This window comes from Columba livia, chromosome 2 (genome assembly GCF_036013475.1).
Source record: "Columba livia isolate bColLiv1 breed racing homer chromosome 2, bColLiv1.pat.W.v2, whole genome shotgun sequence".
Classification (NCBI taxonomy): Eukaryota; Metazoa; Chordata; class Aves; order Columbiformes; family Columbidae; genus Columba; species Columba livia.
Window position 1 is genome coordinate 99821774 of NC_088603.1, and position 24776 is coordinate 99846549.

The window sequence follows — 24776 nt, forward strand, 5'->3', positions numbered from 1 at the left end:
TCTTTATGACAGGGGACTTTATGGGTATGAATACAATGGAATTAGTTTTACCTGAAGCCTCAGTGAATCACCAGGGATGGCTAATGCTGTTATCTCTTTAAGACTCAATGTTTTAAAGAAGAGATTGTGGGGAATCTTTTTTGGGTCTTCTATCACTGCCTTGAAAATAGTTCTATGAAACAAAGTTGGTGCCTAAATATTCATGCACTCTTAAGTTTTCACTTGAAATCTTGCCATTTTAAAAATTCACAGCATTTCTGGTGAAGTTTTTGGAGCTCACAAATCTCATACATGGTTTTGATTCTGCCTGCCTTGTCACAGTTGTGAGATACTTGTGTCCAGTGATTGCAGTGCATGAGACATGATCTAGCTTAGATCACATTAAAGTAGTTACTCCATGCTTCCATACTAGAGAAAACAAGCACAGCAGCTATTGTAATTCTTCTAGCTCTATCCCACAGCAACAAACCTCAGGTTTTTACGTGCCCCATTCTTAGATAATGGAAAAGCAGTCCTAGATGTAAAGTTACAAGATGGACACACAGAGCCTGAGACAGATATTTCAATATAAAAACCCACAGCAGAACCTCAGCATAGACATGCTGAAGGAAACACGAGGTCACACAATGTAGAAAGGGAACTGCATTACACCAGGTCCCTTGGAGCGTTTCCTTACTTGCTGTAAGTACAGTGCAATGTACAGTTTCTGACAGCAGGACACATTGCAGAAGCTGTTGTGGCATCGCAAGTGACTGGGCTGAAAAGGTCTGGCCCCTTTTCTTTCGTACACCCAAATCCTCCAGCAAAGCTCAAGGCGTCTCCAGGAGCCAGGTGCTGTGCTCACGTGCAGAAGCAGAGCGCAAACCACAAACAACAGCGACTTCTGAACACTGTTCTCATAATGTAAGGAAGACCAAATTAGAGAATTGCAAAGAGAAATGTCGTATCATTAAGCGTTCTCTAATGACGACAGCTAAGATTTCTATCCAGATAGTTTTCCTTAGGAACAGGAATCCAATAGGACAATCCAGCCATTGCTAGTGCTGGAGCTCACAACAGCTCTAGCACAAAAGCCTACAGGTCATGCAGCAAGCTTCCCCCTTATTTTACACTTGCAGGATCTAATTTAAAATCAAAGCATTCCTCTCCCCAAAGCTTATCTGTTCCTAGCCATTTCAGCGAAAGTTATTTTTATTTTGTGCCCTCTGTCACTTACTCTGAAAGTACACCAACCTACACAGTGGTGTCTGGAAGAAGGGGATCCATACTGTGATTTTATGACTTATTTAAAAAAAAAAATCATTTTTCCAAATAATAAACTTGCCAGCATGCTCTGATTATTGCTCAGGATTAATCAGCTGTTGAAACTAAACAAGGAAACCAAATATGGAAATTGAGAAGTCCTTGTATGGAATTGGCGTGTCCTACAATATATAGGGAGGTGCCCCTATATCTGTTGGAAGTGCCAGGACACCAGGAGACAAAATGCTCAGGTGTTTCACTTAAGGACAACAATACATTGGCCTGATGCAACAGGGGCTCTGCAACACAAAGCCCAGCACCAGAAACCACAGTCCATGTGTCTGTCCAGCACCCTGCACATGAGCAGAGGTGTACCTGCTGCCTGAACTTCAGGTGGCCCCGCTAATGAAGGACATGAGTGTCTTGCCACCTTACCACGGCCACGTAATGACTCTGTCCCTCATTACTTACGTTGACACCCCAGGAACCACCTCCCGCCCAGCCTGCATCACAAACCCAGGACAATGCTTTTACCAAGGTGTGACATTTGAAATGGTACAACAGAGCCATTGGCTCCTGCCATACATTTAGTCCCCAAGAGCCATTCAGTCACGAAATGATTGTTTCCGCTCAAAGTACCATGAAATCTTAGCCCCCTCTTCATCAGGCTGTGGAGACCTGACCATCACCTACCGCTGCAGTTCCAGGTTCACCTCTCCCTTCCATGTCCATCAACCCAAAGTGGTGCCTGGTTGGGCCAATCACTGCTCACAGACCTCCACTCCATACTCCATACTCCATACATACTCCATGTGTTGTTTTAAGCTGTTTTTCCCCTTCCACCCCATCCACTGAGCAAAGAAAGAGCCTTTTATTTTCCTCAGATACTTTCAGTGATGTCCCAACAGATCAAATTCAATTATAAAAGCATGCCTGGGGAGAGAGAAGCAGCAGTGAATTGCTAGTAAGCTTAAATTATTTATAAACAGTAAATAAATTAGAAAGGAATTGGTAATATGAGCTCTGAGCAAGAGCCTCTCTATTCTGCTAAACAGTAAGATGAGCAAAGAAAACTCTTTTCTGGTCAAAGAAATGGAAGAGGATGATCAGCAGATCACAGGGACAGGCCATGACTGCATGCAGAGATCTAGTTGTTCCTACAGTCCAGCTAACAGGACTAATTCAGCCCAGTAAATAAGGCCACCACTAGCTTTTCATCATACTTGCCTTGATTTTAACTCACTCATATATGTTCAGTCATGGCATCTTAGGATAAATGAAGCCCAAAGACCCCAGAAAGCTTGTTTTCATTCCTTTCTCTGCAACAGGCTTTATATGTGTCCTCAGGATGTTTTTTGGGGGGCATTGCAGGACTGCAAGCATAGTTCTAGGCTTATGCAGGCAAAGCTGAGTCCTGTTAAGAGCATGGATTGTGCAGGACAGACAAACCTGCCCTGCAAGCTCGTAGTGCTGTAGCAGCTGGTACGTGTGAATTTTTATACCAAAACAAGTACCATAGGTAGCTACTGAGGAGCTCTGTGAGAAAGGAGAGATTCCCTCTGTGGAGAGAGAGGATTAGGTTAGTGATAAACAACCATTTGTGTCCTGTAGAAGAGCAGGTCACAAGGCCAGGAGAGGAATGGTAACCTCCCTGGGATTTCAGGATGGTCACAAGCCCCGGGAAACTTTCCATTTTATATGCAGAGTGCCAACATAGAAATACCACCATCTTGTCCTACCTTAAAACAAAAATAAAACAAAACAAACTAACTAATTACACACAACAACAACAAAAACAACAATAAAAACCAAATCAAAACAAAACCCCCACAACCAAACAACCAACTAAAAAAAGCAAACATATACCACAAGTGCTCTGCTACACTAATTTTCCTCCTCTGGGGAAAGAGGATAAATCTCTTATTACAGATGTCAGTCATGTTTATTGATGTATTTACAATTGAAAGAAACTGGGCAGGTATGGGAATGATAATGTCATGGAAATGCCAAACAGCAGGTTACCCTCTTGCGTTTCTATTAAGGTGTGCTAAAAAGGAATCTGTGTTATAATGTATAGCTCAGTCTGATTAGTGTTAAGCAGCAAGCACTACATGGTACTCAGCAGCTCACATACGCCTCACAACAGCAGGGGTGTGAAGCTGGGTTTCTGAAGCCAGATGACATCAAGGAGCTGTTTCTTCTCTTTCTATAACTATTACAGAATAGTTTGAGCTGTTGTAGGAAAAAAAAGGTGGAAAGTGCAAGTATTTGATGTGTAAGAAACCACAACCCAGTGAATTATATGAAAAAAAAAAAAAAAGAGAAAGAAAATTAATACTGTGGGGTGGGGGTACAATCTTGGTTTAGAGGGTGCTAAGGCAGCAGTAAGAGGGGGATTAAAAACCTATCCTGGGGAGTGGCTGTTGGGGGGCTGCTGCTTTCTTCTGTCCAAGCATGGTAGCAGTGGTGGCCCCAGGGCACCCCACTGCACCCTGCTGCTGGGCACCCCTGTGCTCAGCAACCCAGACCCTCCCACTGCCCCTCCATGTCTTTCTTCCTCAGGTCTGGCTGGTTTTGCTCGGCTCTGCCCAGGAGATCAATATGAGGTATGTCTGGGTTGGTTTATGGTTTGATTAATAGTGAAAGAATCAAAAGGAAGGCAGGTTTCTGCTGCTTTTTACCTCACAATGAATAAAGCCTTTTCACATCAGCACCCCAAGAAACAGCTATTATTGTTCCCATATATGCTCTGAAAAACCTTGTAGTTCTTTTTATGTCTGCCTGTGTCAGGGCATCTGTCAGAAGACCTGAAAATTACATTCAGAGCACTGGATGATGGCTATTCAAAAGACTACAAGCTTTTTTATTTATTTATTTTTTTAATTCTAAAAATTTATATTAAAACAAACAAGTAAAAAAAAAAAAAAAGTTAAAAAAAACCATCAAAACCTGCTTATCATTTAAGTGTCTCCTTCTCACTGTCTTATTCATGATAAATGTTTCTTATTTCCCTGGAAAAAAAGTGTATGCCCCATCCCATGCACTCAGAGCAAATTGGACAAGTCTTTGCAAGCATCCTTTACTGAATGCTTAGACTTCATCATAAAGCAGAATAGCAGAAAGACATAGAAGAATCATTTCTTGAGACCCAGATGTTACCTGCTCTGAGACGACATCAGGATCTCCAGTCACTGCAGCATTCCAGTGGAGTACATCAAGAGCAGGTTAATTGCAGATGGATTAAAATGAAAGCCTCCAGCTTTATGCAGAACTGAGCTAACCCTGCAGGAAACGTGCAGGAGCTGTAGGTGTAGGAAAGGCCACAGGGACTTTCCTCCTGCCTCTCACAAATCTTCTGCTTGCCCCACTGCTGCTTTCTCTGTAAAGACAGTTAAAAGTCCTGCAGCTTCTTTGTTATTAGTCATCTGTTACATTACGGTGAAAGCTGGGGTGAGGGGTGCCTTGCCCAAAGGAGTCATTAGGAGAACTGAGAGGCAGAGGTTCTGCAGGACAGACCTTTTCCTTCTGGCTCAATGGGAAGCAGATTGGCAGCACCTGCGCCACTAACTCTTCCAACCTATTTCAGACCCTTTCCCCTGTTCTGTTTCTGGTGTTTGTGCATCAAGGGACCAGATTTCTTAAGAAAATAAGAGGATTTTTCTTTTCCAGATTTTCATGCGTTATGGTCGCCAGCGATGGAAACTGAAAGGCAAGATAGAAGTAAATGGCAAGCAAAGCTGGGATGGAGAAGAAATGGTTTTCCTCCCTCTCATTGTTGGACTGATCTCCATTAAGGTATGCATGCAAACAAGGCAGGAGTCAAGAACCTACCTTCTTGTGTGCCATCAGCAAAAACACAGCAGATCATCATTAAAGTCTTTGGAAATGAGCCATCATTAGTATTTCCAACACACCTACTGAAGTGCTATTAGTATTGTCCAATCTAGGTGCTACAAGACTGTAATCAGTTGGGCAGTCCTGTGGGAGAGGTTGTCCTAAATCTGCCTAGACTGGTGTCATAGCCATACTAACATAGGCCTTGCCTCACATCGCTCGCCAGCAACTCAGATTATTTGCACCAAAGCAAGGGAACACTATGAACCTGTTTTGCTAACAGCATTCAGGAAAACAACAGCAACACAAAACCCAAACCCCAAAAATCCCACTGCTGCTGAGTTTGTCTAATACTGCTCAGATAAGAGAGCAGCATCTGCTGATCTGGAGAAATAGACAGATCTCTCATTTGAACACATGTAGGGGCCATTTGGGCATAAGCTGGAACAGCCCTGAGGTCCAGTCCCACCATTCTGCATAGAACGGCAGTGCTACAGTGTGAGGTAGCAGTGCTGTGAGGTTTCTGCTCACAGTGAGATGGGGGCCTGTAGAAAAACCTCTCTGACTTTTTGGCAGCTTCCTAAAGCACGACAGTTCCCAAAATTTCTTAATGCCTGCAAGCTTCTGCTTTCTTCTGGCTCTGTGCCCCATTCCCCAGGGAAAGAACAACTTCTGTAACTCCTAGCAGTCAGCAGTGATTTTTCCTCCCAGACCAGAGTCTTTCCACCACTGCTTCATCCCCTCATTACTCCAGGCTTCCCCACACAGTTTTCTGCTGGCTGAAGGTCCATGTGCTCATGTGCTTTCCTTCCGACAAACCTCCAACCCAGAGATATCCATTCCCTGACCCCTGTCTAGAAATTGTGGCTAATAATTACACCAGGTGTCCCTGCTTAGGCAGCTTAAACAGGCGAGTGTCTTGAAAGTCTCACGTGAAATGTCTCACTTAAAGACTACAAAACCTTCATGAAAAAAATGCAAGCAATTACAAAACCACCAACAAAATAATCCCAAATATGCGAGACAGTAGGTTTTCATAGATAGCCAAGTTGTGACACAAGATGACTCACTCTCCCTAATCTAACACCACAATTTTTAGAGGGAAGTTTAGGAGGTAATCCTTTCTTGTAGTACACAAGAGCTACAAATGAGAGTCCCAGTACTATTAAGGTTAATGTGCATATTCTCATCCCTTTTGGACTCTCTCCAAAGACTTCCACATAACTTTCAAGCAAGTAGCCAAAGGTTTCTTTGTGTATTGGAGCTGCATTTATAACTGTCCTTCTGAATTTTCAGACAGATATATGTGTAAGTGTCATTAGTGCTTTACTCTGCTCCTACTATAAAAACATACTGAGGTCGTTCCTTGCCAATAAATCCATGGAAGTCGTCACCAAAGGCCATCATAGATGCAAACAATTACATGGCTTCAGAATTACAGGAGACGAACACATGAAAGCGAGCTCCCTTGGGAATTATTAAGTAGTCCAGTTACATCAGGAGATTGCCTGCCATGAAAATTGTCAGTTACTGAGAGAGTATTAGATGGGAAAACATCCTATATGCTCTCCCTCTTCTTACTCTCCCCTTGGGCTCTGCTTATGATCGCTGCAAAAGACTAAATACCAAGGCCAGATATCCCCTTGGACTGAGCCAGCATGGTTGTTCTCTTCTGACACTCATAAAAACATAAAGAAAATACAGAAGCATGATCATATGCAACTATATATTTATTTCAAAAAATAAATCTGATTTTTCCCCTAAGTGATGAAAATTCAACGAACATAGCCCTATTTTGGAAGCCTTTTAGCAAGGGGTCCAGGTCAGAAAATCAAAACCATTGCTTTGTAATTAAAGATTGCAATGCCTTGTGTGGTCCTATGTATCTTGTTCTTGTCTCTTGCAGGTCACAGAAGTTAAAGGACTTGCTACTCATATCCTTGTGGGAAGTGTTACCTGTGAAACAAAAGACCTGTTTGCAGCTCGGCCTCAGGTGGTTGCAGTAGACATTAATGACCTTGGCACAATAAAGCTGAATCTTGAAATCACCTGGTAGTAAGTAGAGCTGTCTGGTTGGTCACTGGGTCAAGCAGTTGTAAAAATTAAACCAAAGAGAAAACGTCCATGTGGTCTCTTCTCGATTTTTTGCTCCCCGCTAAGGCTGATGGGGAAGGAATTGTGTCCCAAGTTTGGGAGATGAGAATTAGTTCATGGTCAGCCACAGGTTACCTGTGGCAAATGGGTCTGTGCCCAGGTTTAGCTGTTGCAGTAAAAGTGGTGAGTACTGACACTATGAGGCATGTGGAACAGATAGGGATGAGAGATCATAGAATTGCCTGAAGTGTATACTTCTTCTCCAAGCTCAAGAAAGTGGCATAACTGAGTCCTCATATATTCATTAGAATTTTTTAATATTAGTGTGAAGTTCTGTGAGGTTGCTCTGGATTTACACTAGCATAGCCAAGTGCAGAAAGTTGGCCCATCTTTAAAAACTGGCTTAAAAGGGCTTCATATGCCATGAAGGTGGTGGGAAAACCAGCATTGTCCATTGTATACATGGTGCTTAGGGACATGATTTAGTGTTAGATTTATGGTTGGACTTGATGATCTTGAGTGTTTTTTCTAACTAAAATGATTCTATCATTCTATCTGTGTTGGTCAACATAGATGAGCTGATGGTGTTAGGATCCAAACACAATTCTCATGGCACTTTAACAAAATCAATAACTGTCATTCCTCAAGAAGCATTGATGCTTTTGGCTTTTACAGTCACGTATGCCATTTCTTGGCATGCAATAAACATAAAGCCAGCAAAAACAGCTACTGATTTCCTTTATAATGCAACGAGCTCTATTAATAGTAGAGCAAGTTTTTCATTAGTATGTGTGACACTTGTCAGCTCAGATCCGAGAATACTTTCCATGTGAGAAGAATAGCATCAGACTATGCTACATAAATGATTTCTGAGAGTAGAATACTTTTATCAGAACTGAAAACCACGCTTCTGAGCCTGCTGTCTAATTAACGACATTTTCTTTTAAACACTTCTGCTAAAAAACTTGCCACCTCCAAGTTTTGATGTGCTAATAAACGACCTTTTCAAAAATCCTTTCCATGGACCTGAAATTCCTTCTCACTGAGCCTAACAACCTTTTTTTTTTTCTGCTTGTGTGCCTGTAGTCCCTTTGATGTTGAAGATTTGACTCCATCCACAGGAAATGTGAGCAAGGCATCTGCTCTCCAGAGGAGAATGTCCATGTACAGCCAAGGCACTCCAGAAACACCAACCTTCAAGGACCACTCATTCTTTGTAAGCTCTGTTTGCCATGTTTACGTAATGAGAAGCCCTAGAGCAGTTCAAACACTGCAAATGCTGCATTGCTTTACATGTCTAAGCTTTTTTCCCCTGGTTCCAGCAGGTTACGCATACAAATACTTACAAAGCAAGTACATTCCTAGCTGCTAATCCTAAAATGTGACTATGATCCTGGCATCTTTAAAACTAAATGGCCAATTATTGCATACCTATTCTTCTTGCCTGACTGCTATAATACTTGAATAATCTTTCTGAAATGTGTGTTGATTTTGTAACTGTAGCAACCGTTCTAAAACTAGTATTTTTAATGCATCCCATGGTCAATTTTGCCCCTGTACCAAAGATACTGACAGGGTGCTCTTACATTTTGCATGAATCAAATTCTGAATGCTTAATCAGGACTGTGTATTAAGCTGAATAGGCCATCTGTACAGATACGAATTTTACAAGTGCTGCATCCCATGCCTGTAATTTAGTACTCTGCTACAAAACATTCCTTTAACTTTCCCTCCCTCACACCCTGTTTGCTTTAACTGTTGAAGAAATGGCTGCATCCCCTGCAAGACAGGCCAAAGTTGACAATCTTAGATGCTCTGCAAGACACTTTCTTTGACAAGCTTCGTCGCAGTCGCTCTTTTAGTGACCTGCCATCGCTCAGGCTAAACCCAAAAGCAAGGCTAGAGCTATATGTGAGTCCTGGATTTGGTTTGGTGAAGGGTGTTTTTGGTCCCTGTGTGGCACCTCCATTCCCACGCATGCTTCTTGTGTTGTTCTCTGTTGCAACTCACTCATTTTGCTGACTGATTAGAGGAGAGAACATGACTGTGAGAGCCCATGCTGCTCGCATTATATCAAAGTTCCTTTTGGTTTCTGCAGGGATAATGATCAGAAGCCAACTATCTGTGGGCAGAGAGCAGGGCAGGAATACAAGTCAGCATGATACTTAAAAATGGCCTGCTACACTGATTGGTGTTATACATTTGCCTAGTAACATGACTTTCAGATGCTAAAAGCATACCCCCATCAGGGAAAAGAAGAAATGAACCTTTCAGTATAATGATTGTTTAGGGAAAAAAGCTGCTAATAGTGCTGGGAACAAAAAAATGCAAGTTTTGGACATTTTAATCTTATGCACCATACCAACATGTGAATGCCTACAGTTCTTTCCAGCAAATTGTCAGCAAAATAGTAGTTGCCTTTCATCTGTGCTGTGCAATTCCATGAGTTGGTCACTTAACAAAGTGAAATTTGTAGGTCAGATAGGCAGGTTGAGACTCCTACAGTGATTTTTCCCCATAGGTCAGTCAGATGAACATATATATATATATGTATATATATATGTATGCTGTGATCTTTTTTGGGTCTGTATACACTGTTTTTCTTCCTAAATGATCAAAGTACTGGTCAATACACCACCACTACAAATTCTCCTGTTTCATTTCAGCAGAAACACATGTTCAACAGGACTCCTATGTAACTCACATTCAACAATTATTAGAGATACCCACGCCATACACAGAACATACTTTCAACAGAAAAGAAATAGCATAGTAATATCACCATTAAAGTACCATGACACTAGAGAATCTTTTGGAGCAAACTGTGTTAAATTTTAGGGTTTTGCTATTTTAGAAGTCAGAAAATAAATACAACAGAAAACTATAAAGGACATGAAAATGCAGCCAAGGTGGTTTAAGTACAGCCCCATTAAAAAGACACATGCCACAGGAACCGGAGCAGTACAGTGGAAAAGCTGTCTGAGGAAATCTGGTGGGACAAGCAGAATTTGGGTCTCTGTTCTGGGACTCACTTCCTAGAGCTCTCTGCTTAACAGAGAGATGCTGAGCTTGGGTTTTGCAGCAGTTTTCCTGCTGAAATCAGGACCCATGCCAGATGAAAGCAGAAATTGGATTTGAAATATTTTTCCCATATCTCAAGTCTTGAATGCTTCTTTAATCTTTCTCCTTGCATTTTGTTTCCTGGGCACATACTGTATTGTTTTTCTTTCCGTGGCTACATGAAAAGCATTTTCTCTCTTCATTACCTTTTCAGGCGAATTTGCCAGATGACGTCTTTGAGAACGGGACTGCCACCACTGAGAAGAGGCCTCTCTCTTTCACTTTTGGCGACCTGCCTTACAAAGACCACATGCCCCCCGCCAACGCAGCAGAGTCCTCTTCTGCTCACGTCAGCTCCAGCCCTGACATCACTGCCACCCCCACCCAGCACCGAGCCCTCACGTCCTCCAGGAGCTCAAGCCTGAACTGCAGCAGCAGCGACTCCCGCAGAGACTCTGTTGCTGAGCCCAAGGACCTGCTGTCCCAGGGAGAGGGAGCAGTGGTTGAGAACAAGGTCACCCCAAGGGCAGCTCCTGATGTTTGCCAAAACAACTCTGATGCTGGGAGCGATGGCGTCTTTATAGAGACAAGCGTCCCGGTGTCTCTGCTGCAGGACACGGATGAAGGTTCGGAGCTTAAGCCTGTGGAGCTGGATACCTACGAGGGCAATATCACGAAGCAGCTGGTGAAAAGGCTGACGTCGGCAGAGGCACCCGTGACCCCAGAGAAGCTGCCGTGTGAGGGATCCATTAGTGGGGAGTCAGAAGGATATAAGTCTTATCTCGATGGAAGCATTGAAGAAGCCTTGCAAGGGCTTCTCTTAGCTCTTGAGCCACATAAAGAGCAGTATAAAGAGTTTCAGGACCTGGACCAAGAAGTGATGCATCTGGATGACATCCTAAAAGTGAGTACATTTTTGGAAAATACTGCTGTAAAGAAAATCTGAGCAGATAGAATCTCCTCCCCTGCCTCACAAACATCGAAGTAGGCTTTTTGGAGATCAGTAAAATTCCTTAGTTGCAGTAGATTTGCTCCTGCTTGGAGCATCCTGTCACAGTGTTGCATTTTTAAACTTGTCTGCAACGGGCTTTCTATAGCCTTGTATCCTCAAGCAATGGATCTTTTCATTTACTGGAAACCTGGGGGAAAGAGAAAAAGGTGCAGTAGCAGAGGGGTAATTACATTATAACCTTCTGTGAAGAAACCACTTGTGAACCCCTTGCTTGTGCCATAGTGGAGACCAGATCATACCCAGCCTTCTGTTTTTAAAATCTATGAGTCAAATCCTCAGTGGGTGTACTTTAGCATACTATCCCTGAACTCCATGGAGCTATGCAAAATTAACACCAGCTGAGGATCAGGCCTTGTAGCCACAGAAGCTGAATTTTCTAAATTGCCAGAGATTTGGAAGCACAAGTCTCACTGAAGGTTGCCATCCTCACATTACTTAGGCTTTTCCCAAGACTTTTTCTTTTCCCCCATCCATTTTTAAAATGAGAAACATCCTGTCATTAAACCAGGATGGACGTAACATGTTGAAAAGTATTACAGAAAGAAGAAAAGAGTTTTGCATGTGTGTTTTTAATAAGTTTACTGCCGATCACTGTGACTCATATCTCCTTCATGAATAATAACTCATGACGCATTACTGTGCAAAGAGTATTATATGGGCAATAATCATTTCAAATGCTTCATATTCATATGCAAGTTGGTCTGCTAATCATTTAAGCCTCCTCATTTAAAAACATAGCTGACGAGGAAGGAGGGAAGCATTTTTCCTTCAGCATTATCTTTTTACAAAGAAACATTATTAACATCTTCGTTTCCATTGGTGTTTGCAGCTGCATGGTACTTTCCCAAATTAAATGCTTTTTCGACAGCCTGCAGCCCCTGTTTCTCGCATTATTTCCCAAGGGTGTTTGAGCAGGCAAAGCTACCATTGCTATCATTTTTTAACTTCTTGGCTGCTCTGCAGCTTGTACAAAGAGGTCAACTATCCAAAAAGCAGAGGGACAATGGAGACTGTTTATTTACACTCCTTTTATCAGAAATTAAAAGGCACAGACATGGGATGCAGGGGAAGAGAGAGAATGGATGTGTGCATGTGGGACTCCTGCACACTGGAGAAGGATGCCTTTTCCAGATATGCTTTATGTCCGTGTGCTGCCTATTGATCAGCTTGCAGACCAACGCTCGGCATCACCAGCAGCCCTGCTGGGCTACCCATGCACAAAGGTTGAGTTGGAATCCAGCTATGGCTGAAGAAATCTCTCTTGGCTGTATCAGATGGGCAGACAAAAGGAGAAGCCCACATCTTGCTGTTTGCTTTTGCCTGAAGAAGCTGCACTAGCAGCCCTGAAAGAAATGGTAGCTAAAATCATCAGTGGTGCTGAGAAAGTGGGATACAGCACCCATCTGTGTCACAGACGTGATGTTTGATCAGCTGCTGACTACACAAACAGCTTAAGGTGTCAAGCATCCTAAGTGCTAATGTATCACCATTATAGCATTAATGAATTGCACACAAAACTCTACGCCTCCTCAGTTCTAGAGGGTAAGGTGCCAAGTCTGAACTCGGAGGCCAGTGCATTTCTTTCTACAAGCCAAGACAAAGTCCTGACGTTTGCCTGGGCCTGGAAGATGAAGTTTATGGAATGGCAGTGGTGGCTCCTGGTGGTTTCTGGTCACATAGTGAAGTCGTTGCACAAACTGATGGAGGTGATCCCTCAAGTTACATTCAACCCTGCAAGGTGACCCTGGAAGCAGCGCTGTGGGCAAGTCTGGATGAATCGCCACATGGGACCAAGGCCTTTGATACTTTCTACAGCAGCAGCAAGGATTCCATTGCACTTCTTCCCAGCAGAGAGATGCCATGGCTTCTCCCTCTCCAGCACTGTTAATTCCTGAGTTATTGTACTGACTTTCTCTGCCACCTAGGAATCCAACACGTGATTGCCTTTTCCTTGATAAGCCATGTGGCTTCAAAGGCCACAAAAGTCCTCTCATTCCATGTTTAGATCTGCAGATATGGCACCAAATTTATCCCTGGTTAAGCTAAGTTGGAATTACATCTGGAATAAATCCGATAGTGCCATTGGATACATATAACTAGAAAAGTAATTATGGAATGTGCCTTCTGCTTCCAACTTCCAGTGTGTTAATTGCCATCTCTCCTTTTGGAGGATGCCAAAAGCTGTGTCACTTGGATTCAAGAGGTACTCCTCATTTCTACAAAACACATGAAATTTTGCCTTTGAGGGTTTTCTTTTGGGGAACAAAGCGGGTAGGATGGGGATGGGAGGAGGAAGGGAAGGGTTTTCCACTTCTCAGGTTTTGATTGTATATGCTATGAATATGAAGGTTTGAAATGAAACATCCAATAAAATGAAGTTTTAAAAATAAAAATGAAGAATTTGAAAGTTTTAAGCTTTATCCTTTTTTTATTTTTTTCCTTTTCTTTGAGTAGTAGCTAATATCTGGGGTTTTCATTGGTTCATTCTGCCTTTGCAGTGCAAGCCAGCAGTAAGCCGAAGCAGGTCCTCCAGTTTAAGTCTAACAGTTGAAAGTGCTTTAGAAAGCTTTGATTTCCTGAACACCTCTGACTTTGATGATGAGGATGGTGGTGGTGTGGAGGTTTGTAATGGTGGAGGAGGTGCAGACTCAGTGTTTTCAGATACTGAGATTGAGAAGAATAGGTAAGTTTGTAGTAACTGCCAGCTGTGCTTATGCCAAACTGATACCCAAGCTCTTTGTCGCTAACAGCAGTTCCTGGTGCACACATTACTCAAGGAAGACTGACTAACGCTTGATGAGTTATAGGGTCAGAGGGTTCCCTGTGCTGCTGCATAAAAAATCTTTAGCTTCCAGGATAATTTTTTTTTCATTTTCAAATATTTGCAATCTGTCCTCCAAAGGAAAAGCGTAACTTAAATTAAGCTGACATCAATACTGGCAGAGCCTCTTCCTTGACATAGGTTTGGACCTGGATTTCTCTGGATGTAATTACTAATTCCACTGTGGTTTTTCCCCCCTCCCTTTGTCTTTTCTCTCTAGCCGAATGAGTCTTTGCAGTGGATTAAGCTTGTCAGTAACAATAACACAGGGCCAGATTTAAGCAGCATGGTGTAGGTTTCCTTTGGAATGTAAGAGTGATGACTGGTACTCTGTTCATGGCCCTGCGTGTTACCTGCCCTTCTTTCATCACTTCTGGTCTTTCTGAGAGAGAAAAAAAAAAAACAAACAAAAATGCTGTGGTGTTTGTGCCGTGGTCTGCCATTGTCGTGTGACCTTAAGATGCTGTGTTTCAATCATTACATCCTAAAAGCGTGTTTGCATCCAACAGCCACAGAAGTGGCACTAAGAGCTGGGAGAAAAAAGAACATTCCCTCACACCCCACACTTTCCAGCTAGGAAGCTGTACTTCTTACAGTTTATTGTGGCTTGTTTAAAACAATTCTGGGTGCAAATAAGCAACCATCGTGCAAGTCCCATCATCTCAATGCATATCCTCTTTCCAGAATAAGACTTAGTGGAAAGAAAAACTTGGAAAATTGCATTGCTTGCTAAACTGGCACTCTGAGCTCAGTTCAGTCTGCGTTGATTTAAGGATTTGGCTTTAACTAGGCGCTTTAGCATAAAATTAACTTAAGCAGCAAAAATTTAAGTTAGTTATAAGCTAACTTAGAAAAATGAAATCTTTTAAGTTAAAGTAGAAGTTAAAATTTCCTTTCTTCCCTTTTGGCTCATCTCTGGACAGTGTAGATTCACACTTCCATTTTTAGATGTGTAAGTGTGTGACTCGGTGTAAAGACTGCAAGTGTTGAAACTTCTGAACTTGCAGCCAAGTACACTGACCTCGGCCTTTACATTTAAACATAGGGAGGACCATTTGGGCAAGAAGGCAATGCTGGAAATAATGATTCAAAACACAGTGAAACTAGCTTTACGCTCTTACAGAAATGACTGGTGAAGTAAACTGTACGCGTTGTGCCTAAAACAGCATATGAAAACATCATGTCTCTTACTCCAGCAGTGGTTTTCCTTTTCTTCTGCAATGAGCATTAAATTTGGCACCAGGAGGACACTGAAAGCACAGAGCTGTTCTTAGCAGCTGGGTGCTTGGAATGGCACAAATTCTAGTGGTGCTTAATCCAGAGCACTGGGGAGATAATTTACCAACAGGTGGGAGAAAACACTGTCACCACCAAATGACAGTAACCAGGGGGTAACAAGGCCTGCTGGTGAGGGCATTGCATGGCTGGATGCAAACTGGTCAGGAGACAGAGAGCTGTCCCCATGGCAGGGACAGCCCTTCCATGCCTGGCCAGGGCAGCTCTGCTCCTTTGTGATATGATGTGTTCATCGCGAGGTTTCTGGCTGCTTTCAGCTCTTTTGCTGCTCTCATTGGTCATTGTCTTGAGTGAGCGTGTGTGTGTCTGTGTGCTGGCCGTGGCAGTGGGCCCTGCACTGACCTTCCTCCCTTGTCCCTCCCCAGTTACAGGACGGAGCACCCAGAAGCCAGAGGCCACCTGAGTGAAGCTCTCACCGAGGACACGGGTGTGGGCACCAGCGTGGCTGGCAGCCCTCTGCCTCTGACCACAGGGAACGATAGCCTCGATATAACCATAGTTAAGCACTTGCAGTATTGCACACAGCTCATTCAGGTACCAGATCTAGCTCATTTAGGACATGTATTACAAAATCTTCCCTGCAAGCACTAGTGTGACTGCGATGTAGGGTATGAGCAGGCTGACAAGGTCAGATAGAATCATAGAATCATAGAACAGTTTGAGTTGGAAGGGACCTTCAAAAGTCATCTAGTCCCTGCAATGAACAAAGACATCTGCAACTAGATCAGGTTGCTCAGAGCCCCATCCAGCCTGGCCTTGAATGTCTCCAGGGATGGGGCATCTACCACCTCTCTGGGCAACATGTGCCAGTGTTTCACCACCCTCATTGTAAAAAATTTCTTCCTCCTGTCTAGCCTGAATCTCCCCTCTTTTTATTTAAAACCAGTGCTGCTCGTGGGAGGCAGTGAGCCACGTGGCTGAGACAGCCATCATGATGGGGTGAAGGTGACACTAGAAAATGCTCCAACACTTCTGTACTGGTCCATCTCACAGGAGAGACCTGATCTGCAAACTACAGGGAATTTTGCAGGTGCTGCCCAGCAGGACTGATGGGCAGTGCAGCAGATGACAGGGCCAGCCCTGGGTTACAAATGTCCACTAGCTTCACTGAGATGTCCTCAGTGAGATCAGTCCCTGGTTAAGGCAGCCCATGTCTTCAGAGGTAAAAGAGAAGCCCGTGGCCCCACTGTTTAACCAAACCCCAGACAAGGCTGTGATTTTCAGGAGCAGAAACTAATTTCTGCATGTGAGCTGGAAAGATTGTCTGCAGCACACAGAGTAAAGACAGCACATGACAGCCCCCCGGGACATAAAAATTGTCTGTTCGTGCGCGCAACTAAAAAGCGCAACCTTTTAGAGGGCTTCTTTTCAGAGCCCAAGCATGGAAAATGTAATTTTAACCCTCCAGCAAGCCATTCTAGCAAGTGAAGGCATCACGGTTTTCCTGATGAATCAAAACATGCTGCAGCTTCCTCTTTGCAATTATTTGGATCTTCCATCTTAGATGTAATCAGCTTTATTTTCCCAAAGACCCACTGAAACAATACAGAGCAAGTTTGATTCCAGCACCCTTAGTGCTGAGCTGGACACTCTGCTGGCTCACAAGTATGAGAAAAAGGGAAGTTTTTGGCTTAAATACAAGAGTACACAGTAAATATGCAGCTGGGGAAGGCAAACTTGAACTACGTCCACACATGGAGCAGATTTGATATGAACAATATTTACATGGAATGCTGAAGAAAATGCAGATGTCAGCAGCAGGCAGTATTAGCAAAGAAAAAGAACCAAATTAATAAAGACACCTGAGTAGTTGATCAGAGCTGAAACGGAGTGGAGAAAGAATGACCTGTGGTCTGCCTCCAGGCAGATATGTCCTCAGAGTCCATGGCATATATTGTACGAAAGTCAGATTAATATTATTTTCTGGCTTTAAGGCTTATGAAAATGGATTCCTTCAGCTTTGCAGAGGGTATAAATTGGAAATTAGCTTATGCAGATGGCTGCTTGGATACTCAATAGGCCTGGATCTGAATGTAGATGTTAAAGATATGAGCAACAATAGGTATTAACCAGGACAATAAAATTTCCAAGAGACAAAACCACTTTTGAAGTTAAGGAGATCCCACGGTTTCTGACAATGAATTTGCAATTGCAGTTCTTCGGGTGCCAAAAGTGTTTTGGAGGTTTTTGTTTTCTTCTGAGGTTTAGTTTTTTGTTCTGTTTTTGTTGTTGTTGTTTTGTTTTGGTGGGGTTTTTTGTTTGGTTGGTTTGGTTTTGTTGTTGTTGTTTTGTTTTGTTTTGTTTCTGTTCAATGACTTCTTCTCTTCCCATCTGTCTTCATCAGCAAATTGTATTCTCCAGTAAAACACCATTTGTGGCAAGAGGCCTCCTGGATAAGCTGTCCAGGCAGATCCTCGTGATGGAGAATATTGCAGAGATCACCACTGAGAACCTGGGAAACATCGCCTCCCTTACTGATGGTAAGAGATAAGTTAGGGGGGCTTATTTTTAAAAAGGGTTTGTTTGGGCATGTGTGCCTGCTGAAATAGTCGCTGTGCAGACCTCACCATCGCTGCAGGAGATGCCAGCATAGTCAGGTCAACTCACAGTTACCAGCAGAGGTAGCAGTGAGTAGAGTTGATCAGGGGCCTTATTCTATTTGCAGTGTTGGTATCCAAAAATAAGCAGGTGAGAAGAGAAAGGACTTATCCTGCTTGATAGACAGAAGATGCACAGAGGTCATTGCTGCAGTGGGGTGGGGATGCTGCCATCTCTGAAGAGCCAAAATCTTCCACATCTCTTTCCTAAGGAAAGACAGGATCTGCCTTTATACTATCAGAGGCATAAAACATCTCCTCCAACAGTTTATCTACAAGGCTATTTTTAGTCATCTCTGTGGAGATCTATTAGATATTTGTGGTGGTGTTGTGTCTATTTTAAAACCTTGAAAGAGTCTGACAAACACTTAGTTACTCACTCTTGTGAACACTCTGGCAGGATAGGTAAATATACCATGGTCTATTTACTTTGTGTATCAGAAAACTGAGGCAAAATTGAGTGACTTACTCAGGGCCACAGAGCAGTGCTAGGACAGAGTCCAGTTTTGTGCAGACCACTTGCAGGATTCCCCTAGTATTTCATCGTATTTAAAAGGATGAGATGTCAGTGCCCAGAACTGAATCAGGAATAAATTTTCTCACATCCTACCAGGGGAAACAGAAAAAAAAAACATGTTATGAGCTTGGGGTGAGCCCATGGTCGTGCTCTGTGAAGGTAATGGCACAGGGTGACCCACCAAGCAGCAACTGTCCATCATTGGGCTGGGGTGAGATTTCCTCCACTCTTACCTCCTTTTCTCTTCTGGAAGTTGATGTGTCCAGCACGGCTTTGTTTCATTATTCATTTTGTTTCCTCCTCCAGCTATTCCAGGGTTCCACAAGAAACTATCACTGCTGGCTTTCTGGATGAAGTGTACTGGCCCTTCAGGAGTGTATCACACGTCTGCAGACAAGATGATGAAGCAACTGGATATCAATTTTGCCACCACTGTGAATGAGGAGTGTCCAGGACTTGCAGAAACAGGTACCAAGTGCTGCAAACAAAAATTTGTTGGTCATCAAAATGGAGAAGAGTTGTATACTGGGCTTTACTCAACCTTCCATTTGTTTTCCAACCCCTTGGAGATCTGTTTTGCCACGGCTCCAAGATCTCATTCAAAAAATAACCCTACAACTCTTGAAACAGTTTTGGCCCAAAATAATAAGATCAGAATAGGACAACAAGGTGAGGTCAGCAGAAAACAAAATATTGTTTTAAGGTTTATGAGCTAATCAGGAATAAGTCTTTTCCCAAATACAGGTTTGTAAGTAACTCAGTGAAGTAGGAATACTTTCACTTAATTTTATGTGTCTGTGTAATGTCCATTCCCCATTACAGTTCACTGGGATGGAATTAATATGCATCCAAGTGAGTCTATCTGAATATATAGGTTCCTATTTGGGGTGAGATTTACCACATTTACCAGCTCTCCCTGGGCAAGAGCAGGGATGTAGGGTGACTTCCTCAGATGTGGGCACCTGCATTGCCTTGGGTAGTGTTTTAATTCCTGCTCTGCACTACATCTCTCACAGACAGTGACTCAAACTGGCTTTCTGCATGCCACGTGCTCATGCAGGAGCATAAACCAAATAAAGCCAAATCCTGTGTCTGGGCCCACCTCCCTTGCTTCAGTGGTGTTGTGGAGATGCAACTGGCAGTGCATGTGGATACCTGTTTAGTGATTCAGGACATTGTTTGGGTAGAAAGGATGCTGTATCAGGTAGGAAGCTGCACTACCCCTGCATAAACTGGCAGAGGTTCATCCTTACAAAGATATCCTCTGGTGATGAGAGCTAGACAGGGAGAAGGTCTGTCTAGCTTCTAACCACAGTTGAGGTTAGAAACATTGGGAAGCATCTGGCTTTGCAAATATGTTTATTTCTGTCTTTGAAGTGGAAATGTGGCATTTTACCAAGCAGCTTTTGCCCTCTCTGACACTTCCCTTTTTCTGCGGTGCCTGCAGTCTTCAGGATCCTGGTGTCTCAGATCCTGGACCGGACGGAGCCTGTCCTCTACTCCAGCATGTCCTCTGAGATCATCACCGTCTTTCAGTATTACAACTATTTTGCCAGCCACAGTGTTAATGACCTTGGAAGCTATTTGCTGCAGCTTGCAAAAGAAGGTAGGATATCTAAGTCCTCGTGGCTAATGGAGGAGTACATTGGTGTCCTTCTGAGCTCAGCACAAATCAGTTCAGCCCTGAGGCTGATTTTACAAAAGAAGTGGGGAAAGGAGGCAAGAAAGTGCCTTGGATATTAAGTCTGAATGCACCTGAACAGTTGTACATATAAAGGGAAAGGGACTGATGCAGATACACCTTCAGACATTTCTATTTCTGTATTCAAATGGGAAAACATATGTTAAAAGAGTTAGTTTTTAGAAAACAGCTGATAGTGGTGGGCTGGACCCAAGGTCTGCAAAGTTTTCTGTGCCCATGGCTTGGATGATGTTCCAGTCTTTCACCATCCTTTATGGAGAGACCTTCTGAAGTGCTGAGATCTTCTCCAAAGCCAAGGGATCACAGCATCTCAATGTTTGGCAGGCTCTGCTACCAAAAGCTAAAGAGAGAAGCAGACGCTCCGCAATCCCTGGCAAGCCAAGTTTTCTTTCCTATTTGAAAGGGAGTTTGAGAAACCTTGCCTTGTTTTCATTTTTATTTTGGCATACTGGGGAGCTTTTGCTCAAAAACCTGGAAAGAAAAAGGCACTTCAGCCCACCTCTGAAACACATTAGCCCTGGCGTTCGGTGGAAGTACCAATCTGCCTAGGAAAAGCTCTTACAAAGATGCCCTGGAAGGAAATACACTGACAATACTGGGTTTCACTTGTTCTAGAGAAGATATACATCCGCCAGCAGAAAGTGACATTTTGACAGGTATGTCCTTAACTCTGGGCAGGCGTAAGTGCCACAGTGCCCCACCTAGCCCATCTCTTCATCTCCTCTTCTGGTAGAACATCTGAGAAACTGGCCCAGACAATCCCCCATGTAGACACACTGCAATTTGGATCCAGGGAATTGCTCAGATGGGGATTTTTCATGTCCTTGGTGTGTGTAGTAGAAATTGATGCTTGTTAGCAGGGAAAGGAACAGTCTGAAATACCCAGAATTTAAAGTAAGTAACAAGGACCTTCCTCCTGCACTTCTAGCCTCTGTGATTCAAGTGCTGCAGTCAGTGAAAGATGGAAAACTGCAGCAAAATGTGGCCAAAATAAACTCCAACAACCTTCCACCACAGCAAGAAGTTTTGAGAGCTTTGGCTTTACTTCTCAATGAAAATAAAAATGAAGTCAGTGAGACGGTGGCATCACTTCTGACAGCTACTGCAGAAAACAGGCACTTCAGGGAGAAGGTAAGTGGCAGAAAATCACCTTTCACATAGGAGACCTGTATCATCATGACATTTTTTCCTGCCTGAGTGTCTCAAATGTCTACACATATAGAATAATTGCTCCGAGCTTGATTTAAACTGATCCTGAGGGATTTCCTGCCTAATTTTCCTGCAAATATCCAGGTCTGTTTCTGTCATGATGCCAGTCTCCTTCTACCTGTCGTAACACTAAACACGTACTAACTAAAACTCTGCAAGTACTTACTGGGTGCTGTGCTCTCCAGCTATCTGCCACACTTCAGCATTTCTGCTGGCCTGCCTCAGACTTGGCTTCAGTACAAGGCTTCAAGGCAACAGTCCCCAGCATCATCAACATGCAAAGACATAGGTCTGAGATATTTTTTTCATTTCCAAAGGAGGCTGGCATCTATGGGACCTCCCATCATTTCTGGAGGGGATGGTCTGCCTTGGGTGAACACAGCTCGGCTGTGAGGCCTAAGATTTGAGTCGATCACAGATACCAAAGGCAACAAGCAGGGCCAGATTAAACACAGAAATTAAAGGGAAGGGAGAAGAGGAATAAGAAGAAATTAGGAGCTGGCTTCTACCCTTTCATGGCAAACCTTTCTCTACTATCCTTCTTGTTCCCTGTGAGGAGAGAGTGAAAGAAAATGCAGCTGGAAGAGTGGCAGAAGGAAGAGGGAAGAGAAAAAGGAGCTCACTCTTTGCTGGTTTTCTCTGTTGATTCAGTCTCCTCTTTGCTTGCCCTCTCACCTTATCATCTTCCATTTTTGCAGCCTCTTGGTATCTCATACCATCCTTCCCCCTCCCCACTGTCAAGGAGACAGCATCTCAGGGAAAAAATAACTTTATCCTGGGACAGGTGTGTGTAGCTGATACCTGGTTCACTGCCTGCAGGACGGACCACAAGGGGCCTTGTATGAGGGCGCTGTGCAGCCTTACGCTGCAGACGAGTTCATCGCGCAGCCGACTGCCACCGAGATTTGCTGCCCGTGCTGGTTTTGTTCGCTCAGTAATAGCTACTAATTTCTAGGACCAAGCCATAAACTGGTTTAGCAGCTCATAATATCCTTGTAATAGTTATTTACAGTCCCTCTGGGGTCCAATCCCAGCCCATTCACTACTATCCCTACATTAGAGAGATCATCTCAAGGGTCAGCTCTTGAGCTATCTAAACTCTAAGGCCCATTTAAAGCTTTTTGAAGATTTATGCAGAAAGGCCTTCAAGTGTGCCAGATTGTGATTCTCACTTTAACGTGAACCTTTCGTCACCTACATCTGGCCTGAGACTTCATACTCCTGCTGAGCTATACCTAGTAGCCTGGCCTGGATCTGCTGGAGGGAATGATCCCACCACATTACCTGTGCATCTCTGTCCCACATGTCACTGTCAGGGAGGTGGGCTGCAATCCCTCTCTCTTTACTGGCTTAGCAGTCTCTACACTCACCCTTCTGCTCCACACAGGCAGAAATGTTTTCATTGCTTCTTTATCTGTTTTCAGGCCTTGATTTATTACTGTGAGGCACTAACCCAGCCCAACCTCCAGCTGCAGAAAGCAGCTTGTTTGGCTCTAAGATACCTCAAGGTAAGAGAAAAGGAATTCAGTTGTGGCACTAGGCTTTATTTTAAAGAATGGACATCTGTGAGGTACAAATAATCAAATAGAAATTACAATAGCAGCGGCAGCAGTGCTTTTGTTTTTGTATTGCTGCACTGCCTCCTTTTACAGGTACTGTGCTATCTGGGAATGGTTTAGAATCTGTTTCAGAAACAGCGAGGCTCTGCGATGATGACAAAGCTTTTTCCTCCCTCTCATATTGATTTGGGGAGACTTACTTCCACGCTACAGAGAAAAAAAATATTCATCTGCAGAGTACTGACTGAGAGGGGAAAAGATCGTCCTCTCTCAGGATAAAATTAGCTGTAATGCATCTGTTTTTCAGCGGGAGAAGAGAGAGACAGGTCGTGGCTCATTTTGTGACACCACACAGAGTGGCTGTAGGCAGCAACTACAAACCATATGGACAAATAGCTGGTACATCTGGGTGCTACAGCTTCAGCTAGTGTCTGGTACCATTTCTGCACTCCCATGACAGGAAGGAAAGATGCTGCTTTTGTTTTGGCTGTACAGAGCCATGGGAAACAGCAGTCGCCTAAAACCAGCTGGTATGGGACACTGAGCCAAAAAAAATGTGTTCCGTCAGACAAACCCACTGCAGACTGACTATTTCTCCTTCAAAACTAGCCCCTGGAGAAGACATCTCTAAAATGTAACTTTATCCCAGACAGAACTGATATCATCCAATACATAATCCAATATTGTTGAAATACAGAAAAACCATTTTCCCCAAACAAGATGCTGGCAGGAATCTCACAGAGGCAACGATGAAGGGCATTACACCTCTGCTGCATGCAGGGTGCAGCAGGGTTTGCGATCTCTCAGGGAAAGGCAGACCGGGAAACAGTGGTGGGAACTGGTGCTAGACACATCTAACTTGAGCATTGTAGCCCTGATGCATCTCAAACAGTAAGAATGGGAGCTGCTGAAAAAAAAAAACAGTGAGGAAAAGGACCTCCACCATTTGGGATCTTCAAATAAAAAGCTGAAGCCTTTCTGACAAATGTTATTTCAAGAATGGGAATGCTCTAAATGAGAGGTGTCTGTGCATGAGCTAACCCAATGGCAGCCTCATCCACATCAAACCACGCTGGCTGCACCAGGTCCCACTCTGTGTCTGCGTTGCTGTGGCCCCATCACTCATGTCAGTGTTTGAGCTGTAGTCATCAGTAGGCACCCACCGCAGTCTTGCCCTGAGTCAAGCACAAGCGACCATGTTTGAGATGGGGTGGCAAGATGTAATGGTTGCAGTAGCTAAGCCCTGATTTGGAGTATTCTAGACCTGACCTGAGCCCCTCGGATCGACAAAGCTCACACAAATCCTGGCTCTGTGGCTCAGAGCATCTTCCGCGTGCCACACCAGCACAATACCTGCCCTTCCTTTCACTAATCTCTCTTATTGTATTAAATAGCCTGCCAGAGACACTCTGACAGCTGCTCTTCCCAAAGGCCTGAGAGTTTTGTAGGAGAGAACAGGATTATTCCTTGCTTTCTTCCCAAAATAGGAGAGGCAAGGCAGAAATGTGGAAATGTCAGTGAGTGCAGGTGTCAGTGAGGAGCTCGTGGTTAAGAGAGAGGGCTGGTCACCCAGCACGCTCTGCTAAAAAGTCTGTCCTCATCTTTCTTACAGGCCCCTTTTAAGCACTGAAAGGCTGCACTAAGGTCTCCCTGGAGCCTTTTCTTCTCCAGGCTGAACAACCCCAGCTCTCTCAGCCTGTCCTCACGGGAGCGGTGTTCCAGCCCTCTGATCATTTCTGTGGCCTCCTCTGGACCCTCTCCAACAGGTCCATGTCATTTCTCATGTCCCCACCAAGGCCCTCCCCTTGGAGTAGGAAGGGCAATACAGAGGAT

General features: G+C 43.7%; 1 protein-coding gene and 1 long non-coding RNA gene across 6 annotated transcripts in view; one reads left to right on the forward strand and one right to left on the reverse strand.

Annotated features, from left to right (window-relative positions):
- The window catches only part of RIPOR2 (RHO family interacting cell polarization regulator 2), a 74985-nt gene that overhangs the window by 46558 nt on the left and 3651 nt on the right, over window positions 1–24776 (forward strand). For 2 of the 5 annotated variants that reach the window (XM_021291381.2, XM_065052984.1), the window contains exons 9-21: window positions 3805–3848; window positions 4912–5037; window positions 6983–7131; window positions 8257–8386; window positions 8935–9081; window positions 10445–11134; window positions 13741–13925; window positions 15725–15893; window positions 17704–17839; window positions 18780–18941; window positions 19921–20079; window positions 21104–21306; window positions 22809–22892. In XM_021291381.2, the coding sequence (XP_021147056.1) occupies window positions 3805–3848; window positions 4912–5037; window positions 6983–7131; window positions 8257–8386; window positions 8935–9081; window positions 10445–11134; window positions 13741–13925; window positions 15725–15893; window positions 17704–17839; window positions 18780–18941; window positions 19921–20079; window positions 21104–21306; window positions 22809–22892 (2384 nt within the window). Of the gene's footprint in view, window positions 1–3804; window positions 3849–4911; window positions 5038–6982; window positions 7132–8256; window positions 8387–8934; window positions 9082–10444; window positions 11135–12071; window positions 13654–13740; window positions 13926–14283; window positions 14355–15724; window positions 15894–17703; window positions 17840–18779; window positions 18942–19920; window positions 20080–21103; window positions 21307–22808; window positions 22893–24776 lie in introns of those variants that run through there. The other 3 variants (XM_065052985.1, XM_013367919.3, XM_065052986.1) reach the window with 3 other exon arrangements.
- LOC110360768 (uncharacterized) lies at window positions 10445–18694 on the reverse strand. The gene is made up of 2 exons (XR_002416874.2): window positions 18426–18694; window positions 10445–18163 (listed from the first exon to the last, which is right to left on the reverse strand). It is a non-coding gene; the product is annotated as an uncharacterized LOC110360768 (long non-coding RNA).